At 33.6% G+C, this 26,671-nt stretch overlaps 1 protein-coding gene across 1 annotated transcript; it reads left to right on the top strand.

The window, feature by feature from the left end:
* The first annotated feature begins 5,124 nt into the window (after positions 1-5,124).
* On the top strand, positions 5,125-13,509 carry LOC145242711 (uncharacterized). The gene has a single exon (XM_080105850.1). The coding sequence runs from the start codon at positions 5,875-5,877 to the stop codon at positions 8,512-8,514; it is 2,640 nt and encodes an 879-aa protein (XP_079961976.1). The 5' UTR covers positions 5,125-5,874; the 3' UTR covers positions 8,515-13,509.
* Positions 13,510-26,671: the final 13,162 nt, after the last annotated feature.

Here is a 26,671-nt window from a genome sequence, read left to right as displayed (position 1 = left end):
TATATATATATATATATATATATATATATATATATATATATATATTATTTAAAAAAAATTTTTTTTTTACATGGGGGTCACCATTTATCAAGGCCCAGAGGCCACTCAGGGATAAGGGTTATTGCATGTACAGTAATCAATGAGATAGTATTGTAGTAATCATTAGTATTGGAGATTTGATAGAGTGTCTTACTTAAGGGGGCGATTAATCAGGAATTTGTTTATGTTGGACTTGAAGACATCCAAGTTGTAGTCAGGTGGGAAACAGGCGAACAGAAGAGAGTTCCACAATTGTGCACTTCTGAGAAAGAAGCTCTGCTCATGGAATCTACGTCTGGATTTAGGCACAGATAAAGAGTGGGGAAAATTATTGACAGTAGTTTCAGCCAGACGGGTGTTTCTCATGAAAAGATTGGCGAGGAGGGACGAGAGATTGGAGCTCAGACGAGCACTTGCCATGGAAATAATGATTAAAAAAAAGGCAAGCTCGCAACGTCTCTTCTGTGGGAGAGAGGCTGCGGGGAAGAGAAAAGGGTACCCCCCACTAAACCACGAAGTATATGTATATATACTTTTTATTTGCTTTACATAAGCATTTATCTGTTGCTGTACATATAAAATCAACAGTAGGTTCTTTGATATGACAGAGGCGTTTCTGTTTAAAGCACAATTGCACCATGATACTTACCTTTTTCATTTTAAACTCTAATGCAAGCCATTATATATAAAAAAATTATTTGATAAAATCAACAGTAGGTTCTCTACAGTGCAATGTAAACTACAATGTATTGTGAACTGAGTCACTGGGGGGAGGCATGTGAAGCTTCCCCCACCCATCCGGGTGCAACTTGAGCAGGCAATCAACCGATTTTATTGAAAAATGGATGATTTCACCGATTTTGATGACAATAAAAATATGGAAATGTGAAACCTTCACTGATCGTCATTCAATCCAGGCAATGTCGTGTCACCCTGCTAGTTTAATTTAAAATTTCTTATAAAAAGATAACCTTTTTGTATTTGCAATGTAGTTTTTCTTTAATTTTGTAAACATTAAACTGTTGATAAATTGTCTCTGTTCTTTATAAAGTTATGTGTTAAGTTGTGAATATGCTTATATGTGAATATGTTTATATGTGAATATGTTTATATGTGAATATGCTTATATGTGAATATGCTTTTAGGCTTGGAACAAAATGTAGTATCTGTTCTGATATTGCACTTCACTTTTTCTGTCCTCGGTCAGTGGAGGAGAAATCCTTCTTGACTCGGATAATTTTTATTTTTGTTCCTATCCAGATTGCCGCTTTTTGAGGAGCTGGATTTTCCCCACATTAAAAACTGACCCTGTGTCTAATTCTGTCCTCGCATAAACACCAGTAAATAAATATTCCATAAATTTCAGTTCCATTTTAAAGGGTTTTTAGGGTTTTCATAATATGGGAACAACCTCCCCCCTCTTCCATCTGAAAATGCAAAAATATCAGATTTCCATTGAATTAAATTCGTAGTCATTAAACATCAATAAAGCAAGATTTCTTGAATTTCAATTTCTTCTTAAGACCGCCTTAAGCATAAGCCTTAAATTCAATTTGAGAATTTTTTTTTAGAATCAAAATCATGTAATGGATTTTGATCAAAATTAGAATAAGGATTCTAGACATCAGGTTTAGCATCATCATATCTTAATTTCAATCTACATAAAATTTGTGGAAAAAAGTTTTGTTCGAAGAATTAATTTTACCCATCCAGCTGCAGATATTCTTTGAGTTTATTATTTCTATAGACAAATATTTTTTTTATTCCTTAGCTATAAATCATCTTTATATTTTTAACTAATTGATTTTTATTTTTATTTTATTTTTTTTCAATCAAGTCTTGCAATGTATATATTATATCTCCCCTCTTTAGAAATAGATTAGGGTTATGAATATCTCTTGTATCAAATAATCCTTATACTCTATGAAATTTACTTTATGTATGAAAACCAAAGAGAGGGGATATAACGTATGAGAAATATTTATCATTGATATCTGATTTCAATATACAAGTAGAATAATACAAAGAAATCTAAAATAATCTAAATTATATTATAATGGAAGTTTGGAATCAAGTCTCCCCTTGCTGTTATTTCAGATCATTTGAAATCATATTAGCAAGTTTTAGTCTCCCCTCTATCAAGGCTAGAAGTTTTGGGAGAAATAAAATGATTTATTGTTTGTTTGTTTTTTAGCAACATTAACAGCTTTGAAACGATGTTCTTTATTTATTTTATTTTATTTTATTTTTATTTATTTATTTATTTTTGGTACCTTAGCGTTTATTTAAAGAGCTCTTTTTGTTATTCATGAGTTTACTCCTGTGTTTTTATGGGATATTTTTATTTTTTATTTTTTTTTATTAAATATTATTACTGCATAAAAGGTATACCTGTGGACATGCATGTTTCTGGCTCTCAGTTATCATCAGCATGGGCATATATATAATTTATAAAATATAACTTATGTTTTTCCGTTGTTTTTTGTTTTGTTTTATTTATTTATTCCACCCCCACCCCTCCATTATCAAGCCATGGTCATAAAAACAGTTATGAATAGACAAATGTTACTAAGTTAATTAATGGTCATAAAAAACGTTAGCAATAGACAGAGGCTATTAAAATTAAGAAAGCATAACACTTAGAAACATCACGATAGTTTGCCAATACAGAACTCTGAAAATGTGACAGTGATATTCATTCATTCACACAATTCTGAGGCAGCACGTTCAGGACTGCAGAACACCATGCGAAAAGGAGATGTTTGGTACATCTCTAAGCAAACACCAGCATGATTATGCAGAGGATCTAATCTGAATGTATTTCGTCGCAGGTTTTGTCTGTTCATCCGCAGCACAGTTGTAAGTTTGTATCTTTTTATTTTATATTTTCTTTTATCATTGTAAGTATTAAATAATTTCTCTTCAACTTTTTTTTAATTCCTGGTATTTTTTCTTTTTTTCAGATGTTTTACTTTTCAATGAGAAAATCTTACCTGATAAAACAACAACTGCTGGTTATGAGTCAGCAAACTGCATCAATATTTTTTATCCAAGCTCAATTTAAACAAGAAGGACCAACTTTGTTGTGAAGGATTTTTTAAAAATCTATCGGAACTGACTTTTAACTGAACATGTTGACATTTAACACTGAAGTCCTGGATTTAATATTTAACGCTGGATTTTACAAACCACCGAATCAGATTGTGGTCCATTTTGATGGATTTTGATTTCTGGAAAGACAACTGTTTGTTTTTTTGAGAGTTGATATTTTGACTGGGAAATTTTGTTACAAAACCTCAAGAGGTAAAAAGAATTAATGGGTATATACACATATTGCCATATTTTAACTGCGATTATTTTAATTGGTTGAAAACTGGTTTTGATTGTTTTAAAATTTAGACCCAAAAAGAAAAAAAGCATTTTTTTTTTTTTAATTATTTTTCTCAATGGTTTGAAGAGATATTTCAAACAAAATTATTTCATTTGTAGATTAAAAAAAATTATTTTATTTGAGCTACATTAAGTACATTGGTAGTTTGATTATAATCAAGGACAACCTAAAGTCTTCCTTTTATTGGTTACTATGCAAAAATATAAAGGCGTATGCTGTTCCTTTTCCTGGCTTTCACCACTTACTCTTGATCTTCACCTTATCTTGCTGAATGTTTAATAGAGAAGCATTAAGTCCTATTGTTTTTAGTTTATAATATAACATGACCTTGGATTGAATCCTGTTTTTTTTTTTTTTTTCTATCAGTAAACACTCTCACCATGTTAAATGACCATTAAGTAAAACAAAATAAAAAAGAAAAACTTTTTTATTTCTTATTTTTAAACAAATTTAAACTATGATGAGAAAGAAAAAATATTAACCACTTTTTATAATGATTTGTGGGTTAATACCTAACCCTAACCCTGAAAAGAAGTATTTGTTTCGGTTTTTTATCTTTTCTTTAAAAAAAAAAAAAGCTACTTCACATCTTGAGACATCCTAGAAAGTTTTCAAACAAACATTTTGAAAGCACAAAGATTTGAAGATAGACTTATATGCATACAAATTGTGTAAAATATATATTCATCAGATATATACAGAGGTATGATAATTGCTACTTCTTTATAGAAGCTTGCCATCTTTTCAGATTAGTGTAGAGCGTCCATGTGCACGTAGATGGCTCTTCAAACCAGTATTTGGTGTTATTTGGGGTGGGACTTCGTTATGCACCTTTGAGAATCTTCACAAAACGCTTGCTGAATTAGAGGCAAAACTAGACATATTACTGCAATACTTGTGTGGTCTAGGAAGCTGCATAGCCTCGTAAAATTTTTGGTCGCAGTTCTTTTTACAATTCAGCAGCAATTGTGGATTCCTCCTGCTTTCTAATACGTAGATACGAATATATGTATCCACATTTTTTCAAAATTGGCTATATTTTTTAATTACTTAAGAATTATAAATATTGCATTCTATTTTATACAGTATAAATAATATCTATTTATATATGATAGAATTTTATTTATATAAATTTAAGTATCTATTAAACTAGAAAAGGCGCCTGGCCCTGCTTGGTCATAAAATATACTTAAGTATAATTATTTAATTTATGTAGATTTCATATATATATTTTATTATTACAGTGTCACTTCCTTATTGATTATTATATATCATATTGTACCAAATATATAATAGCAATTTCAAAAGTTAAAAAATATATGACTCGGGTGACATCAGTTAGAACCGAAACCAAAATCCAAACTTATGAAGAATTCTTGGTAAAATTATTTTTTGTGAGATTCAAGCAAGCAAGGATGCCCAGACAGTCCACAGAGTTTTATAATTATTAAGACAAGATTCAAACAATTATTAAGATTATATAATTCGACACATGATATCGTGCATAATTTGAATTCTATAACATATATAATAAAATTGCATAATTTATGTAATAAAATTGCATAGTTTACATGTAATAACATTGCATATTTTACATGTAATAAAATTGCATAGTTTTTATATATATATATATATATATATATATATATATATATGTAATAAAATTGCATAGTTTATATATATATATATATATATATAATACATATCTAAAATATAAATATAAAAAATATGTAAAACTAGTTTACATCTTTCATCAAAGATGACAAAAAGAATTGTGCTTCTCTTGTGTTCATATAAAATCAAAGAATATAATTTTTCATATATAAATTATCATTTCTGATGACCTAAAGAAAAAAGAAAACACAAATCGTTTATTTTTTACTTGGTGGAGTGGAAGATTTCTTTTTGGATTCATTTCAGATGTTGGAGATCGTCTGACTTGCTATATGCTTTCTCACTTTTCATAGATATTTTTACCGACATGGTTGTCTATTCATTCATTTTTTCATGAGAAGATTGTAATATATTTATATACAGTGTAAAATAATAATTCTCCAACTTACAAATATCTGGAACCCAATAAAAAGGCATTCATTGAGCTTGGATTTGTTTTCCAAATTTTCCAAAAAAATTTTTCATTATAAGAAACTTTATTTGAAAAAGATTTTTTAATCCATTATGTTTGGTATATACGAACTGAATATGTTTCAAGTAAATGATTAACCTATATTTATATATATATATATATATATATACACATACAAATAAATGTACATTGGCCTTTATGATATAGTGGAGGATTATCTAAAAGTTAATAACAATGAAATATTAACTATTCATACAAATAAATAATTTTGGAATATCTTTACAAATCTATATTTTCCTTTTTTTTTTTTTTTTTTTTTTTTATCTGCTTTTTTTTTTACTTCCCCCTCCCCCCGCCCATGGTTTGTGTGAGCAAAGACACTGACCACTGCCCACTACAAGCCATTATGTATCCTGTCCAGTCTTCTTACCCATCTGGGGTTAGTCAATCAAACGGTCAAAATCAGACAATTTATCCAAACAGTCACATAAAAACGCCATCCACAGGCGGCAAAGTGTTTCGGCAAGATATAGCACGCAAGGACTTGAACCAACGGATGACCCACAATAACCATGTAGCAGGTAACCCGACCATTGGTGTTCCTGTCATGCAGAAAACGTTCCCATGTAGTATCTGCAAGAAAATTTTTTCCAGCCATTTTTTTTTAAAGAATCATGAAAAGACACATCAGATTATACCGATGCCGACCGCGAGTAAACAGTTTGGATGTCTAACGTGTAACAGACAGTTTACTATGTTTATGGATTTGAAAAATCATGTTTGTCCACAAGGAAATCTACCACAAATGAATATTAACAGCACCACCACCACCACCACCAACAGCAACAACAACAACAACAACAATAATAATAATATGCCACTCACAAATTTCCAGAGAAGCCAATACCAGCCACGCATGCAAATGCCGCAAAATATAAATGCGAGTTTAGCTATTGAAAAACCGTATCAGTGTTCGATCTGCAACAAAAGTTTTTCGCATCACGCCAACCTTAAGCTGCATTTCCGCACTCACTCTGGTGAGAGGCCCTTTTCATGTGACGTTTGCGGCAAGAGTTTCTCACAGAAAAATTGCCTTAACGACCACAAACGCATACACAGCGGCGACATGTACTACTGCAGCTACTGCAAGAAACCCTTTGCGAACCAGTTTTTCCTGCGCAACCATCTTCGAACACACACTGGTGAGAAACCATTTGAATGCAACTTTTGCAACAAGAAATTCTCGCAGCGAGGCAATCTGAAGACACACATTCGCATGCATACAGGGGAGAAACCGTTTCAATGTGACTCCTGCGATAAATCGTTTGCGCAGAAGAATTGCCTGATGGACCACAAGCGGCTACACTCCGGCGAGATGTTTTTCTGTATTGTCTGCAAGAAAGCGTTTACGAATCAGTTCTTTTTGAAAATCCATGAGCAGAGCCACGCGGCCTCCGGGGACGTTGAAGCAAATTTCTTTTGCAGCTTTTGCAAAAAGGGATTTTCAAACGCGTTTTTCTTGCGCAACCACGAAAGGACTCATACTGGTGAGCGTCCATTTCGTTGCCAGTTCTGCGGCAAATGTTTTGCACAGAGTGGCAACTACCGCACGCATCTACGTATACATACTGGGGAAAAGCCTTTTGTATGTGACACGTGTGGGAAGGCATTCACCCAACGGAACAGTCTGAACGATCATAAACGTTTCCACACAGGAGAGCTCTATTACTGTAGTATCTGTAAAAAAGCGTTCTGCAACCAGTTTTTTTTGAAAATTCATGAACAGACGCATTCGGGAGAGATGTTCTATTGCAGCTATTGTAAAAAAGCTTTTCCGAATGAGTTCTTTTTAAAAAACCATGAACGTATACATACAGGTGAAAAGCCATTTGTCTGTCATTTCTGCAACAAAGCGTTCGGCCAACGAGGCAACCTGAAGTTGCATCTAAGAACCCACACTGGTGAAAAGCCTCACGTCTGCGAAGTGTGCGGCAAAAGTTTTGCACAGAAAAATTGCTTGGTCGACCATCGACGTCTCCACACCGGTGATCTCTTCTTCTGTATCGTTTGCAACAAGTCTTTTACGAACCAGTTCTTTTTGAAAGTCCACGAACAGAGCCACGCAGGGGAGACGTATTTTTGTAGCTATTGCAAAAAGGGTTTCTCAAACCAATTCTTTTTAAAAAACCATGAACGAAAGCATACTGGTGATCGTCCGTTTCAATGCACGTTCTGCAAAAAGAATTTTGCACAACGAGGCAACTTGAAACTGCACCTTCGAAAGCACACTGGTGAGCGTCCGTTTCGGTGCGACGACTGCGGCAAATCATTCAGTCAACGAAACAACCTTAACGATCACAAACGACTGCACTCAGGCGAACTTTTTTACTGCTCGTTCTGCAAGAAAGCGTTCTGCAACAAGTTTTTCTTGAAAAACCACGAACGCAGTCACACGGGGGAAAAGCCTTTTGAATGCGAATTCTGCAACGAGAAATTCTCGCAGCCAGGCAACCTGAAGATTCATCTCCGCAAACATACTGGAGAAAAACCCTTTAGCTGCGATCACTGCGGAAAATCTTTCACACAGCGACCAAACTTCACCAACCACAAATGTCCAGCTGCGGTTGCTGCCACTGCAATCGGAACTGGTCCACATGGAGAACAAGTTTTTGCTAAACCACATCCTGGACGAAAAAGTAATGCCGAGCCTGGGATCAACATGCCGGGAATTGATAATGATACTAAAGAATGCAGCCTCCAAAATAAACCATTTGTAAAAAACTCTGGACCAGGACAGAATCGTGATTCCCAGATAAATACACCGGTAAGACCCCAAGCATCATCAGCTTCCTCATCATATTCAAATTCTTCACACTTACATGGAAACTGGGAAAATAATTACCTTTGGTCAAGAGGTTTTCCAATGCCCCCTCTGCTTAGTTCTTCCTGGTCAGGAATGTCTGGTTCTGCGTCTTGCAGCACCAAGCAAACTAAATAGCATGCGAAAATGGAAGTCACCCAACAACAAGGGGTGTGGTTAACTCTTGGAGACACTGTCGGTCAAGTGGTTGATTGTTTTACAAATTAACGTTACGTACCTGGTACTAACTAATGTTAAAAAAAAAAAAAATGCCTGAAAGATTATCAAACTGGTCAAAACTTTGGAAGGTATGCGAATCTGAAAACTGTCAACAGAGTTGTAGTCAAACTTGACAACTGAAAAGATTTTTTTTTTTAAATCCCAAAAAGGGGGACACTGAATATAAAAACCATATTTTTTTGTTCCCATAAATGTCATGAAAAAAATCGTCAAGTTTTGAATGGATCGGCTTTAAATGATATTTACTAAACCTATTAAAAATTTTGTGTACCCTTAAAAAAAAAACGTTAGTAGAACATTAAAAAGGTAATTTGACCATTAATATTTTGATATGGCCATCAAAAGGTTTTAGGATTATTATTAAAGCCGAGTAATATTCTGTGAGATAAAATTGTTAAGCAACTAATTGGAGCAGAATGGTTTTGTGGTTCTGTGCAGGAATCCAAATCTAAAAATAGAATTTGCAAATGGTCACATGATTAACTTTGTTAAAAAAAAATTATATCTGATTATTTTGTGTTCATTAATTTGCATCTAAATGAATTTTAGTTATTACTGATAATCGTGATTTGTATTACATGTAAAAAAAATCACTTAATAATAATATACATACATACATACAATATCTTATTTTTCATGCATTTTATTACTCTGATCTGAACACACTTATTATTCTGAATGAAGTCGCAAGTAAAAGGAGTCTGTGATGAAATCTGTGTGAAGGATACCATTTATGTCATTGAAATTGACTTGTTTCTCTTCACTCGACTGTTAACACACAATGAATGCACCCTTCATCATTTTTCACCCTCTCTTTCCAAAGCATTCAATAATGGGTTGATTAAGATCCCAACCATCAATCCCTGATGCAAGTTTGAAATGAAATTTGTCCGCTAGTACCAGTGTGTTGGCATTGCCCTCCACCCCAAGTGTTAAGAAATAAAAAATAAAAGAGAAAAGGCGTGTATAATAAAAGACGGGGAAATAAGTTTATCAGCAGAACAAATGCATAGGAAATTGTTCACCAGCACACACAAAAGAGAGCTGAGGTGGTGTTGTAATGAAGGTGTGCAGATGACAGGAATAAAAGGAACGTTACTAGTTAATGATAGTAGCAAGTTGCACTCGGCCAAGGAGAGTTCATGGCTCAGAGATTTCATTGAGAAAAATCGGAGAGATTGGAGTTGAAGCCGGGCAACTGTAGATCGGGCTGAGAAGAAAATTGCTGGGAATTAACGCAAGCAGACAATTACCTACAGACAGCATTGAGGTTCCTATTTTTACGTTATACAATGGTATCACATACACACACACAAGTACTTGTTTTGTGTTTTGTATCACAATCGTGAAAACGATTGGGTCACACTGGATTAAAGGAGTGCACCACATATTCCGATGTTAGAATCAAGGAATATATCTAAATTGATGGTTAAGACTGTCAAAGAATCTTTTCTCAGATCGATATGGACCATAATTTATCGGATCCAGCAAAGACTGACCTCTTTTGGTTTTGGACATCAATGAAGAGATGCCTCCGTGATGAGGTTGTAATGAAGTGACCAATCGCAATTTTCCTGACCAGCATTGTTTATTTCCACCAGTAGCAAGGGAAATATAGAAGAACTGATTTTATTTCAAAGATTTCCTTCAAAATTGGTCCACCATTCCTCCTCATCCCCAAAAAAGTGCCATCCATAGAATTGTTAATAAAATTAGCAATCTCTTCTGCAACCAAAACATTTTGTTACGACCAAACGTCAGACTGACTTGCTCACCCACTTTCAGTAATGAATGTCCAACAGTTTTCTGTTTTCTTGCAATGATATGTTGGGATACTTTGATGATTGTCTCATCATTATGTCCAATGACTTGGAGAAGATACATCTAGTTTGAATCCAGTCAACTGCATAGCACCACTTATGGATGTTGGCAACCTTCATTTGGTCCCTCCTACTTCTAGAAGAAATTGGAGGTGAGAGGAGAGCAATGCCAACAACAGAATTAAGCAAATCCAAAAAATTCATCCATATTTAATTTTAATGTCATCATTGGAAAAGTACATTATGGGGGAGGGGGGTATATTGCTTGCATCAAATCCTACCATGTTAGACAAAGAACTAAGAACAACTAACATGGACCACAACAGGGAATAAGGAGTTCATGCCTAACACCACACGCACTTTTCATTCTACATAAAATTGTATTTTATAATTTTTACGATATACAAAGACAACAGCACTGAACAAATTTTGTAGCAAATCGTTTTGTTTTGTTTTGTTTTTTTATAAAATTAAATTTGGACAGTCAGAATGGTGAAAAATGATTAAGTATTTAAATGGAACTAAAAATATGTTGAATTAAATCAACTCCATATTTGAATTCTTTGAATTATTATTCTCATTTTGAGTTATATTTTCACAACATTTTAACCAATGTAACTTCCGATCTAATCCAGTTGACAAATTCACACTTTCTTGAATGAAGCAATATTTATGCATTAGAATTCCTGCTCATAAATTAGCAACTAATCAAAACCCGTCTCGGCACAATAGAACATCCCAGCCTGTTTATATGCAAACTTTCTTGCTTTTTTTTTTTTTTTTTTCTTTTACTTTTTTTTTTCACCTTGAACAATTTCCACTTAGATGTGAAAAGTTACTATTTGAGACCATGTAGGGAGTTGAGCAACAAATGTCTTTTCACATTACATTTAAATTTCTGCATTTTAGTAGTAGCAGGAAACAGGAAAGGAATTCCAAAGTCTAGCAGTTCGAGGGAAGAAACTTTTAGTAGAAGGCTTTCCACCATTTTTTTTTTTTTTTTTTTTGTAGCAAATCGTTTTTTTTTTTTATACCATTAAGTTATCTTGTCGAACTGCACGAAATTACATATGGAACCCTTTAATCCACAGAAGTAGCATGCTCTCCTTCCATTAGCCATGACTGAGTAAAAGTCTTAAGTAATTTACAATTGCAAATTACTTCAGACTCCTATCAAGATCAAAGTGTAGTATCTGTTCCGGCAGATGCTGCACTTAAGATAATTTGTACCAGTCAATGGAGGGGAAACCCTCTATACTGGGACAATTATTATTTTTGTTAACCAGAGTGCCCCCTTTTTGCCTACTTTTAGGGGAGCTGGTTTTAACCTCACATTAAAAACGGCCTTGTGCCTAATTTGCTCAGTGGGGGAGCAAATAAATACCATCTGTTCCGGCAGATACTGCACTTAAGATAATTTGTACCAGTCAATGGAGGGGAAACCCTCTATACTGGGACAATTATTATTTTTGGTAACCAGAGTGCCCCCTTTTTGCCTACTTTTAGGGGAGCTGGTTTTTACCTCACATTAAAAACGGCCTTGTGCCTAATTTGCTCTGTGGGGGAGCAAATAAATACCATCTGTTCTTCAGATGCTGCACTTCTATTTCTTTTTCTCTTTCGGTGGAGGAGAAATCCTTCACGACTGAGACAATTTTTATTTTTGTACCTTTTCTCCACATTAAAAAACGACCCTGGTGTCTAACTCTGTCCCGTGGGGAGGCATAGTAAATAGGTACTTCAGACTCCTACCCAGTCATGGATAACGGAACGAGAACATCAATTAAGAGTTCCATTGAAAATTCTGTACAGATTCCCAAGTTTTGACAGAAAAGTTCTGAGTTCAATAAGAAAAAGGTCAGAGGTTACATTAACCAAAACGTTGTGATGTAACAGTACCAACACCTTTTAGCCTCAGTCACAAAGTTGACAAAGAAATGAAAAAAATTTCAACTTGCTTTTTCCTTATTTCCCTGCCACGTGTGACTTCTCATTATGGCTGTGATGTATCTTACCTGACCGTTTTCTCAAACGTGCTCTCGAACATCATCCAGATCTCTAACATGATCATTTTCTCAAACATGCTCTCTCCTTTTTCTAATCTTTTTTCTTAACGTGGTTTCATTTCACTCACTATGTTCCAGTGAAAATAACACTCAATATGAGAACAGTAGTCCGAAGAATCTAAATAATTTGAATAATCAATCCTCATCTAAAAACGCCATTAATTTTTTTGACACGAAAAAGTTTGTACAGTTTTTGTAGATAGTAAAAAAAAAAAAAAAACAGCTGCAGCTGATGAGATTCTTTTTTTTTCATCGCTAAAAATATACCAAACCTCATGTGGTTAAAAAACTTAAAATATATTTATATTTGAATAATTTATCTAATTCATATTTTATTTCATTATTTTGTTAAAATAAATTATAATAGCATTTTAATTGCGTTTTAATTGCATTTTCACCATTAAAAAATATGAATTCAGTTTTTTTAATGAAAAGTTGTACATAAAAATTAGCCAATAAAATACACAAAAAAACTTTTTATCTTCATCCGTTTGATTCATTTTATGGCTTTCATTTATCTCTGCTTTACCGGATTCATTCTGACGACGTTACTTGGGCGCAAACTACAATTGAATGATTGTTTAAATTCATAAAGATCTCTTCTTTTTTTTTTTTTTTTTTTTTTTTTTTTGAGAGAAAAATACCAGTTCGATGTCAAAAACTAGCCAACATTCTAGGCCAAAATTTATGGATAGATTTTGGCTCAGAAAACAGCAGTTTTTCCCCCTTTGTCAGAAACATTGCATATGGAATGTAAGGACTAAAGAACAAAACAAGAAAAGCAAAAGTTACGCAGCTTCCAAACGTAAATCCCAGATCGATTTTCTTTTTTTCGTAAAGGGCAGTTGTCTGTCTGTGCGTGTGTATGTTTGTATGTTCAGCTACAAAAGAAGTTTTAATAGAAATATGTCACATTTTTGCTCTGGCTAATGCTGGGTAGCACTGCTGGTTTATTATGTAAAAAGTGTATGGGTTTTAGTATGTCCAGCTAAAACTTGAAAACTCCAGACAAACACCCACAAAGTTGATATATTCTTGATCAGTTTGGATGAATAGTATCTAAAACAAAATTAAAAATTATGGGGATCAACTGGGCTAGATTTCATTAGGGGCAAGGATGGTGGGAGAGGGGTCTTTTTTTTTTTTTTTTTTTTTTACATAGGCATCACCACTTGTCAAGGCCCAGAAGCCACTCGAGGATAGGGGTTAAAGAGTGTACAGTAGTCAATTTGACAATATAGTAATCGTTAGTAATTGAAATTTGGTAAATTTGTTAACTTAAGTGGAACGGCTCCTCAAGAATTTGCTTACATTGGACTTTTACAGCCATTTCCAATGTTATCTATCGTATATATCTATCATATAAGGAAGCAGTGACTGTGATTTGTATTACAGGAATGAACTGGGCACAGGTGAAAGAGGGAGAAAGATTTGGAAAAACAGAATCGAGAGAGGGGTAGAAATGTTAATATGAAAACATACACACTTTTTACTTTCTTATATTTTTTTGACGCCAGGCAACATCAAGTATCCCTGCTAGTATTATAATATGCAAGGTGTACCCAATATTGCCCAGTATTGCTTTTACATGTAATTTGTTGATTTTTAGAAAATGCTGTTATTTTCCTAAATATTTTTTTTTCGTTTCCAGCAAAAGGAAGTTACTTTGCATACTTTCCCATCCATATGAAAATAATTCCAATCTGGTCAAAGTATTTTCTTGAAGAAATTAAATCAAATTACATTTTATTGTTCTTATTGATGACAAATATCGAGACAGAAACCAATGAGATAGAAATTAAATTCCACAAAATACAATGGAACCTCTAGATACGAAAGACTCTTCTCACAAAATTTTCAACTTACGAAACCTGATGTGAGAATTCAGGAATTGACGTATTATTTATCAGGCACTTCATTTTTCGAAAATATTTTTTTTTAATTAAAGTTTTATTCGATTAAAATATATTTGTTTAGTGATTTTCTTGATATATTTGTATCTTTTTTTTTTTTTATAAAGGAGTCATCGCTTATCAAGGCTCGGAGGCCACTTGAGGATAAGGGTTAATGAGTATACATTAGTCAATGGGATTATAACGTAGTAAACATAAGTATTGGAAATTTAGTAAATTGGATTACTGAGAGTGATGGTTCATCAAGAACTTGTTTACGTTGAACTTGAAGATAATCAGATTGTAGTCAGCTGGAAAGCAGGCAAGCGGAAGAGAGCTCCACAGGCGTGCAGTCCTTAGAAAGAAGCTTTGTTCATGGAATCTACGTTTAGTTTTAGGCACAGATAAAGAGTGGGGGAAATTACTGACATTGGTTTTCGCTAGACGAGTGTTTTTCATGAAAGTTTGGCGAGGGGGACCAGAGATTGGAGCTCAGATGAGCACTTGCCATGCAACATCTCTTCTGAAAAAAAATTTTTTTCCTTGGATTTTAATTAATTTTTTTTACTGCCCCTTCAATAAATTTAAAATCATTTAAAAAATTGAAAAATTAATGTACACGTTACCATTCTTACCACATTTAAAGAAAGATTTTATGTTTTAATTTTTATTCTACATTCTCTGAAATTTTTGTAAAGAGTAGGGAACTTTGTTATTATTTTTCTTTCTTTCGAGCACCTGCATACCCATAGATTGGCTGAGGTCATGACCTTACAAATAATAAAAATAACGATTAAAAATTGTCATATCTCCAAGTCGTTTTTTATTAAATAGAATTTTATATTTGGATGTCAAAGAAAAGTAAAACGTAAAATAAATAGCAATTGAAGGTATTAACGTTTAGGTTGTTGTTTTTTTTTGTTTTTACTATTTTATTATTATTATTTTATTATCATTATTATTATCATTATTATTATTATTTTATTATTATTATTATTATTATTTGGCTTTTATTTATCTGGTTTTACCATATGAAATTTAATGCATGTTTTCATATGGCTTGGAATGGTTAAACGATTTTTGTGTAAAACACTTTTCAGGATACAACAATTTCAAGATACAAAAATCCAAGCCAGAACCAATTAATTTTATATCTAGACGATCCACTGTATCTTACACTTTTGAAATTTATAAAAAAATATAAAATTGCTAGGGGGGAAGAGCGTAAAATATGCTTAAATATATTTTAATTTGTCCAGATTTCGTATATATTATTATAGAGACGTGATTTCAAAAGTAATAAAAAAATGTGTTTGAGTGCCATCAGCTAGAATCGAAACCTAAAGCAAAACTGTGGCATACAAAGCTGGTGACGTTACCACCGTACTAACGTGACACACATATGAACTGATTAAAAATAAATTAAAATGAATGTACAAAATGTATAACGATTTTTTTTTCAGTTTTGACCCATTTTTTTATCCTTTAAAATCTATTTTAATCTGTTAAAGACCCATAAAAGAACGGTCCATAAAAGATCCAATCATTTGAGGCCTCTAGTGACTTTTAGTTTTGGAAAAGATAGTTTGAAAATGTGGAGACAGACATATCGCCTTTTATATATTCGATTGATATTTTTATAAGTTTTTAAAAGATATTGTCTTTAAAAATGGGGGGGGGTAAATTAATGTTGCTACAAAGATAGGGATAAACGTGTACAGTGGATGACGTCATCATGTATGCATATATATACTATAAAGAAATTCTTGCTTTTTATTTTTCTTTAAAATTGCTCTTTATTGTAATAGTATTTTTTTTTGGCTCTTGTCCGGAATTCCTCCGATATTAAAAAACAAAATTAAAGACAAGTCTGTATGATATACTTACTCATGACAAAATAAAAATAACATATTCCAAAAATCACAAATTGATCAAGTAGCTTTATTTTTAAATAAGAAAATCAAATTTTATGATTAACCGAAGAACAACTGCTATTTTGAAAATAATTAAAAAAAAAAAAGTAAAAAAAATAGGGAGATAACTTGATGTAATTCCAACTTGCAAGATTTATCTTGTAATGTCTACGAATTTCCATTAATCATTTAAAAATTATTTCCTTTATAAAAATGAAACTACTTGATCAATTTACGTAATTTTTAGATTATGATTTATTCATTTCGTCATGGGTATGCATATCATACGGATTTTTTCTTTTAATTTTGTTTTTTAATATAGAGTGAATTCTGGACAAGAACTTATCTTTATTTTATTTTCTGAACCAAGAAGAAGAGTGGAAGTATTTCGAATAGCTGCTCCTTCTCTCTCTGGAGGATGGGTTGATGGAATACACCCGAGGTAGTACCAACGCATATGTGTATATCATAATGGCATAAAAACTCAAACAGATTTTTAACCCCAAAAAATGATTTTGTGCTGTCATTATTATTTTGACAATTGCACAGTATAGCTAACATAAAAAAGGGGGGGGGGCAAAAATAAATAAAGAGTTAATAACTTGAACCAAATGATAGGATATTTTTTACCTATTTAGAATTGCACTTATTCAGAAAAACAAAAACAATTTTTTAAAATAAAAAAAAGTATTTGTTTGTTTGTTTTTTTTTACTTGGGAGGAATCACCACTTATCCTCGAGTGGCCTTCAGGTCTTGATAAGGATTAATGAATGTAAGGTGGTGGTGTAGTAATCACTAATGATGTAAATTGTGTAGAATTTGATTATCTATGAGGACAACTTAACAAGAACAAGTTTACATTAGATTTGAAGGCTACCATGTTGTATTCAACCGAGGTGCAGTCCAGCAGAACAGTGTTTCTAAGGTGGGCAGTTCTGAGAAAGAAGCTTTGTTTATGGAATTTGTGTTTACATTTAGGTACAGATAGAGAGTGGGGAAAATCATATGTAGTGGTTGTAACTAGTTGAGTGTTTTTTTTGTGAAAGTTTAGCAGGGGGAACCATAGATTGGATTTCAGTCGAGCACGTGCCATGAAAATAGTGATAGAGCAAAGATAGACTCACAACGTCTCTTCTGTAAAAAAGAAGCTTCAGGGAAGAGAAAAGGGCATCACCTACAAGGTTTCAAAGCCGGTTTTGAACTCTATCAAGGCTGGATAGGGCATGTCGAGCAACTCCTCTCCAGATGTGGCAACAGTATTCCATTTTAGGGCACACCTGGCTATTATACAGATAGAGGATTGCATCAGCAGTGAGATACCTACTGGAGCGGTAGAGTGAGCCAATCATTTTACCAGTGATCTCGCCAAGAGATTTGATGTATGTGTTCCATTTCAGATCAGTAGTGAAGGTCAATCCCAAATGCTTGTCAAAACATGGAGCTTCCCAAGACAGGAGCTATTCATTTCAATTGGGATGTGGTGGCGATTAGAGTGATTATGATGAAAGGGGAGAAGCTTGGCTTTTCATGCATTTAAATCAACAAACCACCTTTTTCTCCATTGCACCACATTCTCAAGATCAAGAGAGAGAGAGAATCAGAAAGATCTTGGTCGTTGCTGGCTTTTAAAGTGTCACCATAGATTGTCGTGTTGTCCGCATAAATGTCTACGAATGACCTAAGAATGTGATTTGGAGATCATTAATGAAGATCAGGAACAGAGTTGGGCCCAGGATGGAACATGACGGACACCAGTGTTAATACAATGAGTTTCTGATTTCTGCCCATCAACAACTACTCTTATAAGCCTATTGGAGAGAAAAGATTTTATAACCAAGAAGACATTCCCAGCTATTCCATAGCTGGCGATCTTGTGAAGTAGACCTTTATGCCACACTCTATCAAAAGCCTTTGATATATCAAAAGCTATTGCTCTAGAGACGAAGCCTCTGTCAAGCGATTCACTAATCCTATGTGATATAACAGTTCATCAGCTGTAGATCTCGCAAAATGGAAACCATACTGCATGTCACTGAGTAGGTTATTTTTGCTGAGGTGATTGACCACTTCTCTGTTCATCATATTCCAGCAACTCATGATGCACAGGAGACTGATTGGTCTGTACTGAGAGGGAGATGATCGATCTCTGGAATTTTTTAATACAGAGCAAACTGATGATGTTTTCCAAGGTGTTGGGAAGCATTTTTCCTTAAGATAACGTTTAAATAGCTTTTTAAGTATGGGAACTAGTTCCAGTTGAATATAAAAATTGATCAAGTATTTTTAGTGATTTTAAAAAGTTTTAATTATTTTAAATACAAACAAAATTTCGCTGGTGTAGTCAAATTAAATTGTCGCCTTTGATTTTTGGCAAAATTTAAAACGTGGCCCCCATAAGTTTCTCCCATTCAGCTCATCATAAAATTTGATTTTCTTAAATAAAAAAAAACTACTTGATTAAATTACATGGTTTTTGGAATACATTATCTCCATTCCATGGCGGATATATACATCATACAGATTTTTCTGTATTGTTTTTTTTTTATTTTAAATTTTCATTAAAAGTGTGAATTTAAAGAAACATCTTCAAACTTATCCTAATTCTGGCTGGAAAGTTCCCTCGGACTTATGGTTAGTGTTACAGTACACCTTTTGTATATGAGTAATATCGTGAAATCATTCAAAGCTTGAAACCCACATCTTCAGATTTTGTTGTAACTTGCACCACAAATGGACTAAAAAATACTGTAAATTGAAGCGGTTGCTGATTTAGAGCATTTTACATTTTGCATAAATTATCCGAGATGTCGCTCAGTCACCATTTTAATAATTGAATATTTTTAGTTTGAAATTTCTGAAAATTCACTCTGTAGTGGAACTGAAGAAAAATCCATTGGATCTGCAGAATTGAGAAAATAGGATGTGCTCAAAAGAACCGTTCTCATTCGAACCCGGAATCCGTCAAGTACAAAGAAAAGAGAGATAAAAGTGATTGCGTATAAAAACGTTTTTTTTTTTTTTTTTTTTTTTTTTTTTTTGTGAGTGGGACAAAACGTAATCTCATTGACACAATCGTACATAATTGTGATTTTGTGAAGAAGAAGAAGAGAACAATACGACTGTTGACTGCGTCGGCGATGAAAGACGAGCTAGGAGAAGTTCTGACTCTTTTTTTTCTTCACACTCAGATAAGTTTTCTGACCTGAGGAATCCAAAATGGCATCAGATTTGCTTAGAAATGAAGCCATCTATGTGATTTTATTGGATTCTGAAATTTTTGCACATGTTCATAATATGAATAAAAAAAATTGCGATTGATATGGTCCAAGGCTTTCTTTTAGATATTCATACAGACACTATGAAGTATCTCTGGATCAAAGGTAGTAAAAAAGTTCAGTAATAGTCAGCTAACGTACTTCCTAATTTCCGGCGTAGCACTTCCAGAAGTGGTGACAAGGCAAATCGGTTCCTTCGCTTTTTTTCCCTCACGCCTATAAACTGGGTTATTTTGATTTCAATAATTTTATTTTTATGTTTTCATAAACATATATTTATTTTATAAATTCAAATAAAAAACTTAAATTTTTAAAATGTAAAAAAAACCCTGAAATTTTCATAATTTCATAAACATTCTTATAAAATCTAAAATTGTTTGCTTGATCAGCATATCAACCTTGTTTGAGTCATTTAATGCTGTATACAAGATTTAAATTTTTGATACTTTTAGAGTCGATTTTCGCTGGGTATATGCAGGCAATGTTTTGGCATAGTTTGTTAATTGATGGTATTCATATTTTATGGTAAAGATTTTCTCTTTTTAAGAAATTTTGAATGGTTTTAAGATTTTCTTTATCAAAGAGTTCTTTTAAGTTTGTAGCCTTGTAGTAGCGTTGACGAATTCGTGTGAGATCATAGCAGTCAAGTAAAAAGTGTTTCACTGTATAAGGTTCGTGACATGGTATATATTTGGAAGGTTCTTCACTTTTTAGTAGGTGGGAGTGAGTTATGTATGTATGTCCTATCCGAATATGTGATAAGACTACTTCTTCTTTACATGATTTTCTGGTATCTAGGTTTTTTTTTAAGTATATGGGTAATTTGAAAGAGTTTGTTGTTTTGGCAATTGTTTCAGTTTTCTTGCCATTTCTTTGTAATAAAATTGTTTATTGAAGGTTTGTAGTCCGTATATGGGACCTTTATGTCGTTTATTTGTAGTTTTAAGGAATTTTTGGCCGCCATGTCAATTTTTTCATTTCCACGGAAACTGTAGTGACTGGGAAGCCAACAGAAGAAAGTTTTATGTTGCAGGATAGAATGGATCTTTTGTAACAGTTTGATGAGTAGGGGATTGTTTAATTTTTTATTTTTTTTATTGCTTCTAATATTGATAATGAGTCTACAAATATTATAAATTTTTTGGAGTTTTGGTTGATGATAATATCTAGAGCCAGGTTTATGGCTGTAATTTCTGCACTATAGATAGAGGAGTTATTTGGTAACCTTTTCTGCTGAATAGTATTTTCTGAAATAGCGGCACATCCCACTTATTTTTTATCTTTGGAACCATCCGTGTAAATGTGTGTCTAATTTGGGTAAGAATCCGGAATGTTGTTTAGTTTTTCTCTATAGTGTGAGGGGTGAGTATTGGATTTAGAATATAATGTCAGGGCTAGTATGACTTTAGGTTGATTTAACAGCCAGGGTGGGAGTTCTGGGAGATTTTCCTCATGGATGCTGGTTTGATCTATGGAGTTGTCTGTAAGTGGCTTTATTGTTTCCTCCATGTAGAGACCAAAGAGTTTGATTGCATTATTATATATTGTTTTCATTAATTATTTTGCAGTACCCACTTCAAAATAATTGCTTAACAAAAATAATAATTTACCAAGTCACAAAGGAACAAAATTTAAGTTAAAAAATTAAGAAATACTGAAATGTCCATTAAAATTGTTTAAATTCTTGAAATGTTTTAAATTTTTAACCAAAAGCTATCAAAATTTTGTTTAATTATCAGGATCAGAAATTGATTTTGTGTATATCTATGGTTTTTAAACATTGGCTAATATCCTCTAAAAAAAATGATTATTACTGATTTTCTTTTTTAATTGTTTTTAATAATATCGAATAGGCACTAAATTTTCATTTTAATTGTTTTTAATAATATCGAATAGGCACTAAATTTTCATTTTAATTGTTTTTAATAATATCGAATAGGCACTAAATTTTCATTTTAATTCAGAGAAAAACAAATTGTAAAAAGTACTTGTTTAATTTTTAGAAGGAGGTTTTCCATGTAAGTTGCACGTATATGTATCTTCTACTCATGCAGTATTTCCCGGCCATTATAATTGTGAGGCAGTTTATATGGAGAAGGACATGTTTATATTATTGTATTTGTCCTTTTTTATTGGACACTAAATCATCACATTCAAAATTTGATTACGCACTTACTCTTCATTAAAAGAGAGTCGCAAACCTGATAGGCCCAGAACTGGCATCTAAGCTTCAGCCTCTGTCCCATCGACGAAATGTTGCATCCCTCTGCCTTTTCTACAAGTATTTTAGTGGTGAATGCTCTGACGAACTGCAATCACTTGTGCCCCCACGACTTGAGCACCCTCGACAAACCCGACAGGCTGCTAAATCTCACCCCCACACTGTAGAGACCCCTAGATGTAAAAGATCTTTTTACTCCAATAGTTTCTTCCCCAGAACCGCTAGACTCTGGAATTCTATTCCAGGTCCCTGCTTCCCCAACAGTACTGACGTGCAGAAATTCAAGTGTAACGTGAACCGACACCTTGCTGCCCAAATCCCTACATAGTACCCCAGTAGTTGTTGCCCCTGATAGTAGCCCCCTACACCAAAGTGGCAATTTGCCTTGTTTGGGGTGAAAAAGTAATTAAAAAAAAAAAATATATATATATATATATATATATATATATATATATTTTGCATTTACACACCAAACAAGGTATTGTTCCACTTTGATGTAGAGGGCTACTATCTGAAACATAAGTTGCTGGGATACTATGTAGGGAGTTGAGCAGCAAGATGTTTACATCACACTTGAACTTCTACATGTCAGTACAGTCAGGGAAGTAGGAACCCAAACCCCTTATCCCCGAGTGGCTTCCGGGCCTTGATAAGTGGTGACTATCATATAAAAGAAAAGTCTAGCAGTCCTATTGAAGAAACTATTGGAGGTGAGGACTTTTTGGCATCTGGGGACTTCTGTATGGGGATGCGATTTTGCTGCTTGTCGGATTTATCGGAAGTATTTACATAAAGGGGGGATACAAGGGCTTGTAGTTCGTCAGAGTACCTACCATTAAAATATTTGTAAAATAGACAGAGGGATGCAACATTTTGCAGATGGGGGAAGAGGTTGAAGTCTAGTGCGGGACCTATTATGTAAAATTTATTTCAATAAATGACCAGAAGATTTTGGCTGGACGCAAGTCAATACAAAAAGTACCAGGATTAGTTTACGTTAAACTGACATTGCAAACTGAACCCCCTCTTCCTATTAAAAATTGAACTGTAAGTATTAGGAACTCTTAGTTATTTTATTTAACCGGGAATAGAACACAATATTTAACAAGTATAAATAACATAGATTGATTAACTAGAACTGAGCCCAAATACAAATACACACGGACAAATGCAAATAACATGCAACATTAACATAAAATATTAATAGAGTTTTGTTAATGCAAAAATTGAAAAAAAAAAAAATTTATGACAAAAAATTTTTATAAGAATTAAAAGTTTAATTTTAGATAATTTTGATAAAGAAAGTTGAGTCTGTAGTCACAAGACTTAGAAATGTATCGATCAAAATATGAACATGCTTGTGTAATGTACATATGTGAGTATTTGGCAGCATGGCACTGTGTGTATGTGTGTTGATTTACCTTGTTTTTGTTAGTGCATGCATAGCTATGAGTAGCAGTTTGTTTCTGTTTATCTGACCCTCGCTAGTGTGTAGGAGTGTGCGTAAGAGATAAAGAAGTTTTGTATGTGATTCATTGAGTCCTTTTTAACCCACCAACCCCCACCTTCGGCTAAAGACATGGGAGGGCGATTATATGTTCTTGAGTTGGTGCGGCTGAAAAACTTTCTACCTATTGTTTAGCTGTTTGTTTTCTTGTTAAATTGACATAAACTTATTACTTATGGGATTTGAAACGATTTTCAATGGTTGAAAATGTTTGAGCTAACACGTTCCTGTGAAAACTTACTTGTTTTTGAGATTGATAAAGAAAGCAAATCTACACAAAGCGGAGAAAGAGGGTAAGCTATTTGAGTCATTTGCTTTTTAGCATTCATCATAATCGCTTTGTGATTCAATCGCTACAGACATTAGTTGTCCCTAACTAGTGTTGATATTCGCATTGCCAGAAGCACTTCCGGACATTCTATAACAAAGGCTGATGGGAATTGAGTTTGACTGGAAGTTTCATTTGCACAGCCATGAAAAGACGCGCCAGATTTAGTTCCAATTGAAATTTTATGCTCAGTCACATGAATCTATTTGTTCATCGACAGAAAAATATTCTAAGGGAACTCATACTGCTGTGGTTGAATCCAATTAAATGGGATCGAATTATTCCCCTGTTTGGGAACTTTGTAACTGGCCATGGCATATTCTTCCCATCATGAACTTTAATGAACTTTTCAACTTTTTTGCAATAGGATTAATTGCGAATCTAACAAGACTTGACTTCTTGACATGCCTCAGTCAAGAAGGATTACCAACGAGGCTTCTACCAGCTCGAAGCACACTTAAAAGGCAATGTTTTCTGCAATACAGAATTGAATCAAGAAATTGATCCAAAGTAAGCACTTCTGGCTTTGTGAATTTTGTGTCTTCAGAGTCTTTTACCATGTAAAAGAAATTTCCACGTTTCCATGGGAGTATTTTGCCCTTTTTTTTTTTTTTTTTCAGAGTTTTTAAAGTTAATTTAATTATTATATTAGGTTGAGAAGAAAGTTCTTGCAAAATTTTTAATTTTGATTTCAAATGATGTATTTTAATTTATAAATCATTTCAAAGAGAGTTTTTTGTTCCATCTAATCGTTAAAATTACAATCATTTTAAAACAATTGTCTTCTTTTCAGAACATTGAATACAAGATGAAAAAGGCAAATTCACACAATTTTCTTATTTCAATTCAAGCTATGCCTAAAAGCTTGTGATATCAATGAAGCGTTTGGCACAGGAACCACAACTGAACACACAGCACGATGGTGGTTCAAGAAATTTTGTAGCTGCGTCTTGAAGATCGAGCATAGTAGTCGGTCACTGATTAAGAGCCTTAGTTGAAGCCAATCCTCACACAATTGTTTGAGAACTTGCTTCTGAATTAGACATAACATATACAACGATTTCCAACCACTTGAGAGAGATTGGAAAGACAAAAAAACTTGATAAATGGGTGCCTCATGAACTGAACCCAACCAAAAGAAACGCAGTTATGAAGTGTCATCTTCCCCTCTTTTACACAACAAGAACGATCTGTTCCTCGACCGGGTTGTGACTTGTGATAAAAAGTGGGTTCTTTACGACAACTAACGATGCTTAGCTCAGTGGTTAGACACTGACAAAGCTCTACGACATTTCCTGAAGCCAGAGTTACACCAAAAGAAGGTCATGCTGACTGTTTCGTGGTCTGCAACTGGTCTCATCCATTGCAGTTTTTTGAATGCAGGTGAAACGATTATGGCAGAGAAGTACTGTCAACAAATGGATGAAAATGCATCAGAAACTTCAACAATAACACCCAGCATTAGTCAACAGAAAAGGCCCACTTTTCCTCCACGACAATGCCTGACCACACGTTGCTAAACTAACCCTGTAGAAGTTGAACGAATTAGGCTATGAAACTCCGCCTTATCCGCAATACTCTCCAGACCTCTCACCCACTGACTACCACTTTTTGTAAGCATCTCGACAACTTTCTGCATGAGAAATGCTTCAAAAGCGTAAGTGATATCTTCAGCGGTTTCATCGCCACCAGAACGCAAGATTTTTACGTTACTGACATAAATACAATTGTTTTGCATGAGCAAAAGTGTGTTGATTCTGGTGGTGCTTATTTCGATCAATAAATTTTGGGTTGGAGCCGAAATATGTTTCTCTGAATTTAAAAGTTAAAAACCGCAAGAACTTTTTTCTCAACCTGATAATATCGTAAACCTGGAATGATTTTTCTATTCTGAAATACTTTCACATTACATTAAAATTTCGAAGGGTCATAAAGTAATTATTTTCTTCCTTTGTTTTTCTCTAAGCATTTAACAAACGATTAAAATGACTAGCTTACTTACGAAAAAATCGAAATGCATTATGTTGGATTTAATTTCGCAATTAATTTATAAATAGGATTTTTTTTTTTTCGAATTCGTTTCAATACTTTCATGCTATTGCATTTTTTGTTTCAATAAATACTCAAAATCCCGTAGATGCAAGAAACACGCGCGCGCACGCGCACACTCTCACTCACTCACTCACACACACACACACACACACACACACACACAAGAAAACCCAATTGAGTTTTAACTACATCCATATTATAAATTACTACTACTACTACTACTCCGGCGTGCCAGTGTTAGCATTGTTGAACGATGTTAAATGATTAATAATTACAAAATTACAACGTTAAGTAAACAGATTTGGGAGCATAGTGTTAGTTTTCATGAAGTTAGTTCGCCTTTCGTTTGTCTCATCTCTCACTTTTTGTTTTTTTTAACCATAACTATCATTTTTAGGCCGTGTTTCAAACGCGTCGACTTGTGTTACCAGACGAGCCACGTCCGCACCCCGCGCAGTTTTGTTCAACCGTCGTCTTTGGAAATATCGATTTGTGGAACCTTTAACAACACAATAAATGATTTTCGCACACGAATGAATTGGAAAAGAGGCCATGGAATTCAGGGCACGCCGTGGAGGAGAGAGAAGGGAATAACAGAGGGAGGGGCAGGAGAGGAATGATGGAAAATGCACGTGTACTCTCTCTCTCGCTCTCTCTCATATATATATATATATATATATATATATATATATATCCCGACCCCCCCCCCTTTTTTCTTACTCATCTCCGTGCAAAACTGACAAAACAAAATAAAAATTCAAATACAAATTCAAATTTAATCCTATTTTACTCACCTAAATAATTGGTCCACCAACTTTAATAATTCAGCGTGAAACAAATGGGTTTCGGCCTCATTCCTAACCAACGTATTTTTACTTACTAAATTAATTGAATGAAACAGATTTTATAATATTAATAATTAGCTGAATCCGTAGAAATTCCATGGTAGTTGAAAATTTTTTTAACATATTATAAATAAA

The sequence above is a fragment of the Euprymna scolopes genome, chromosome 21, assembly GCF_053919585.1.
Source record: "Euprymna scolopes isolate OS-2025 chromosome 21, ASM5391958v1, whole genome shotgun sequence".
Taxonomy (NCBI): domain Eukaryota; kingdom Metazoa; phylum Mollusca; class Cephalopoda; order Sepiida; family Sepiolidae; genus Euprymna; species Euprymna scolopes.
This window is presented reverse-complemented; position numbering and strand designations above follow the sequence as displayed.

Coding starts and splice junctions, on each gene's coding strand:
- LOC145242711 (XM_080105850.1), top strand. CDS start 5,875: ATGGTTTGTGTGAGCAAAGACACTGACCACTGCCCACTACAAGCCATT.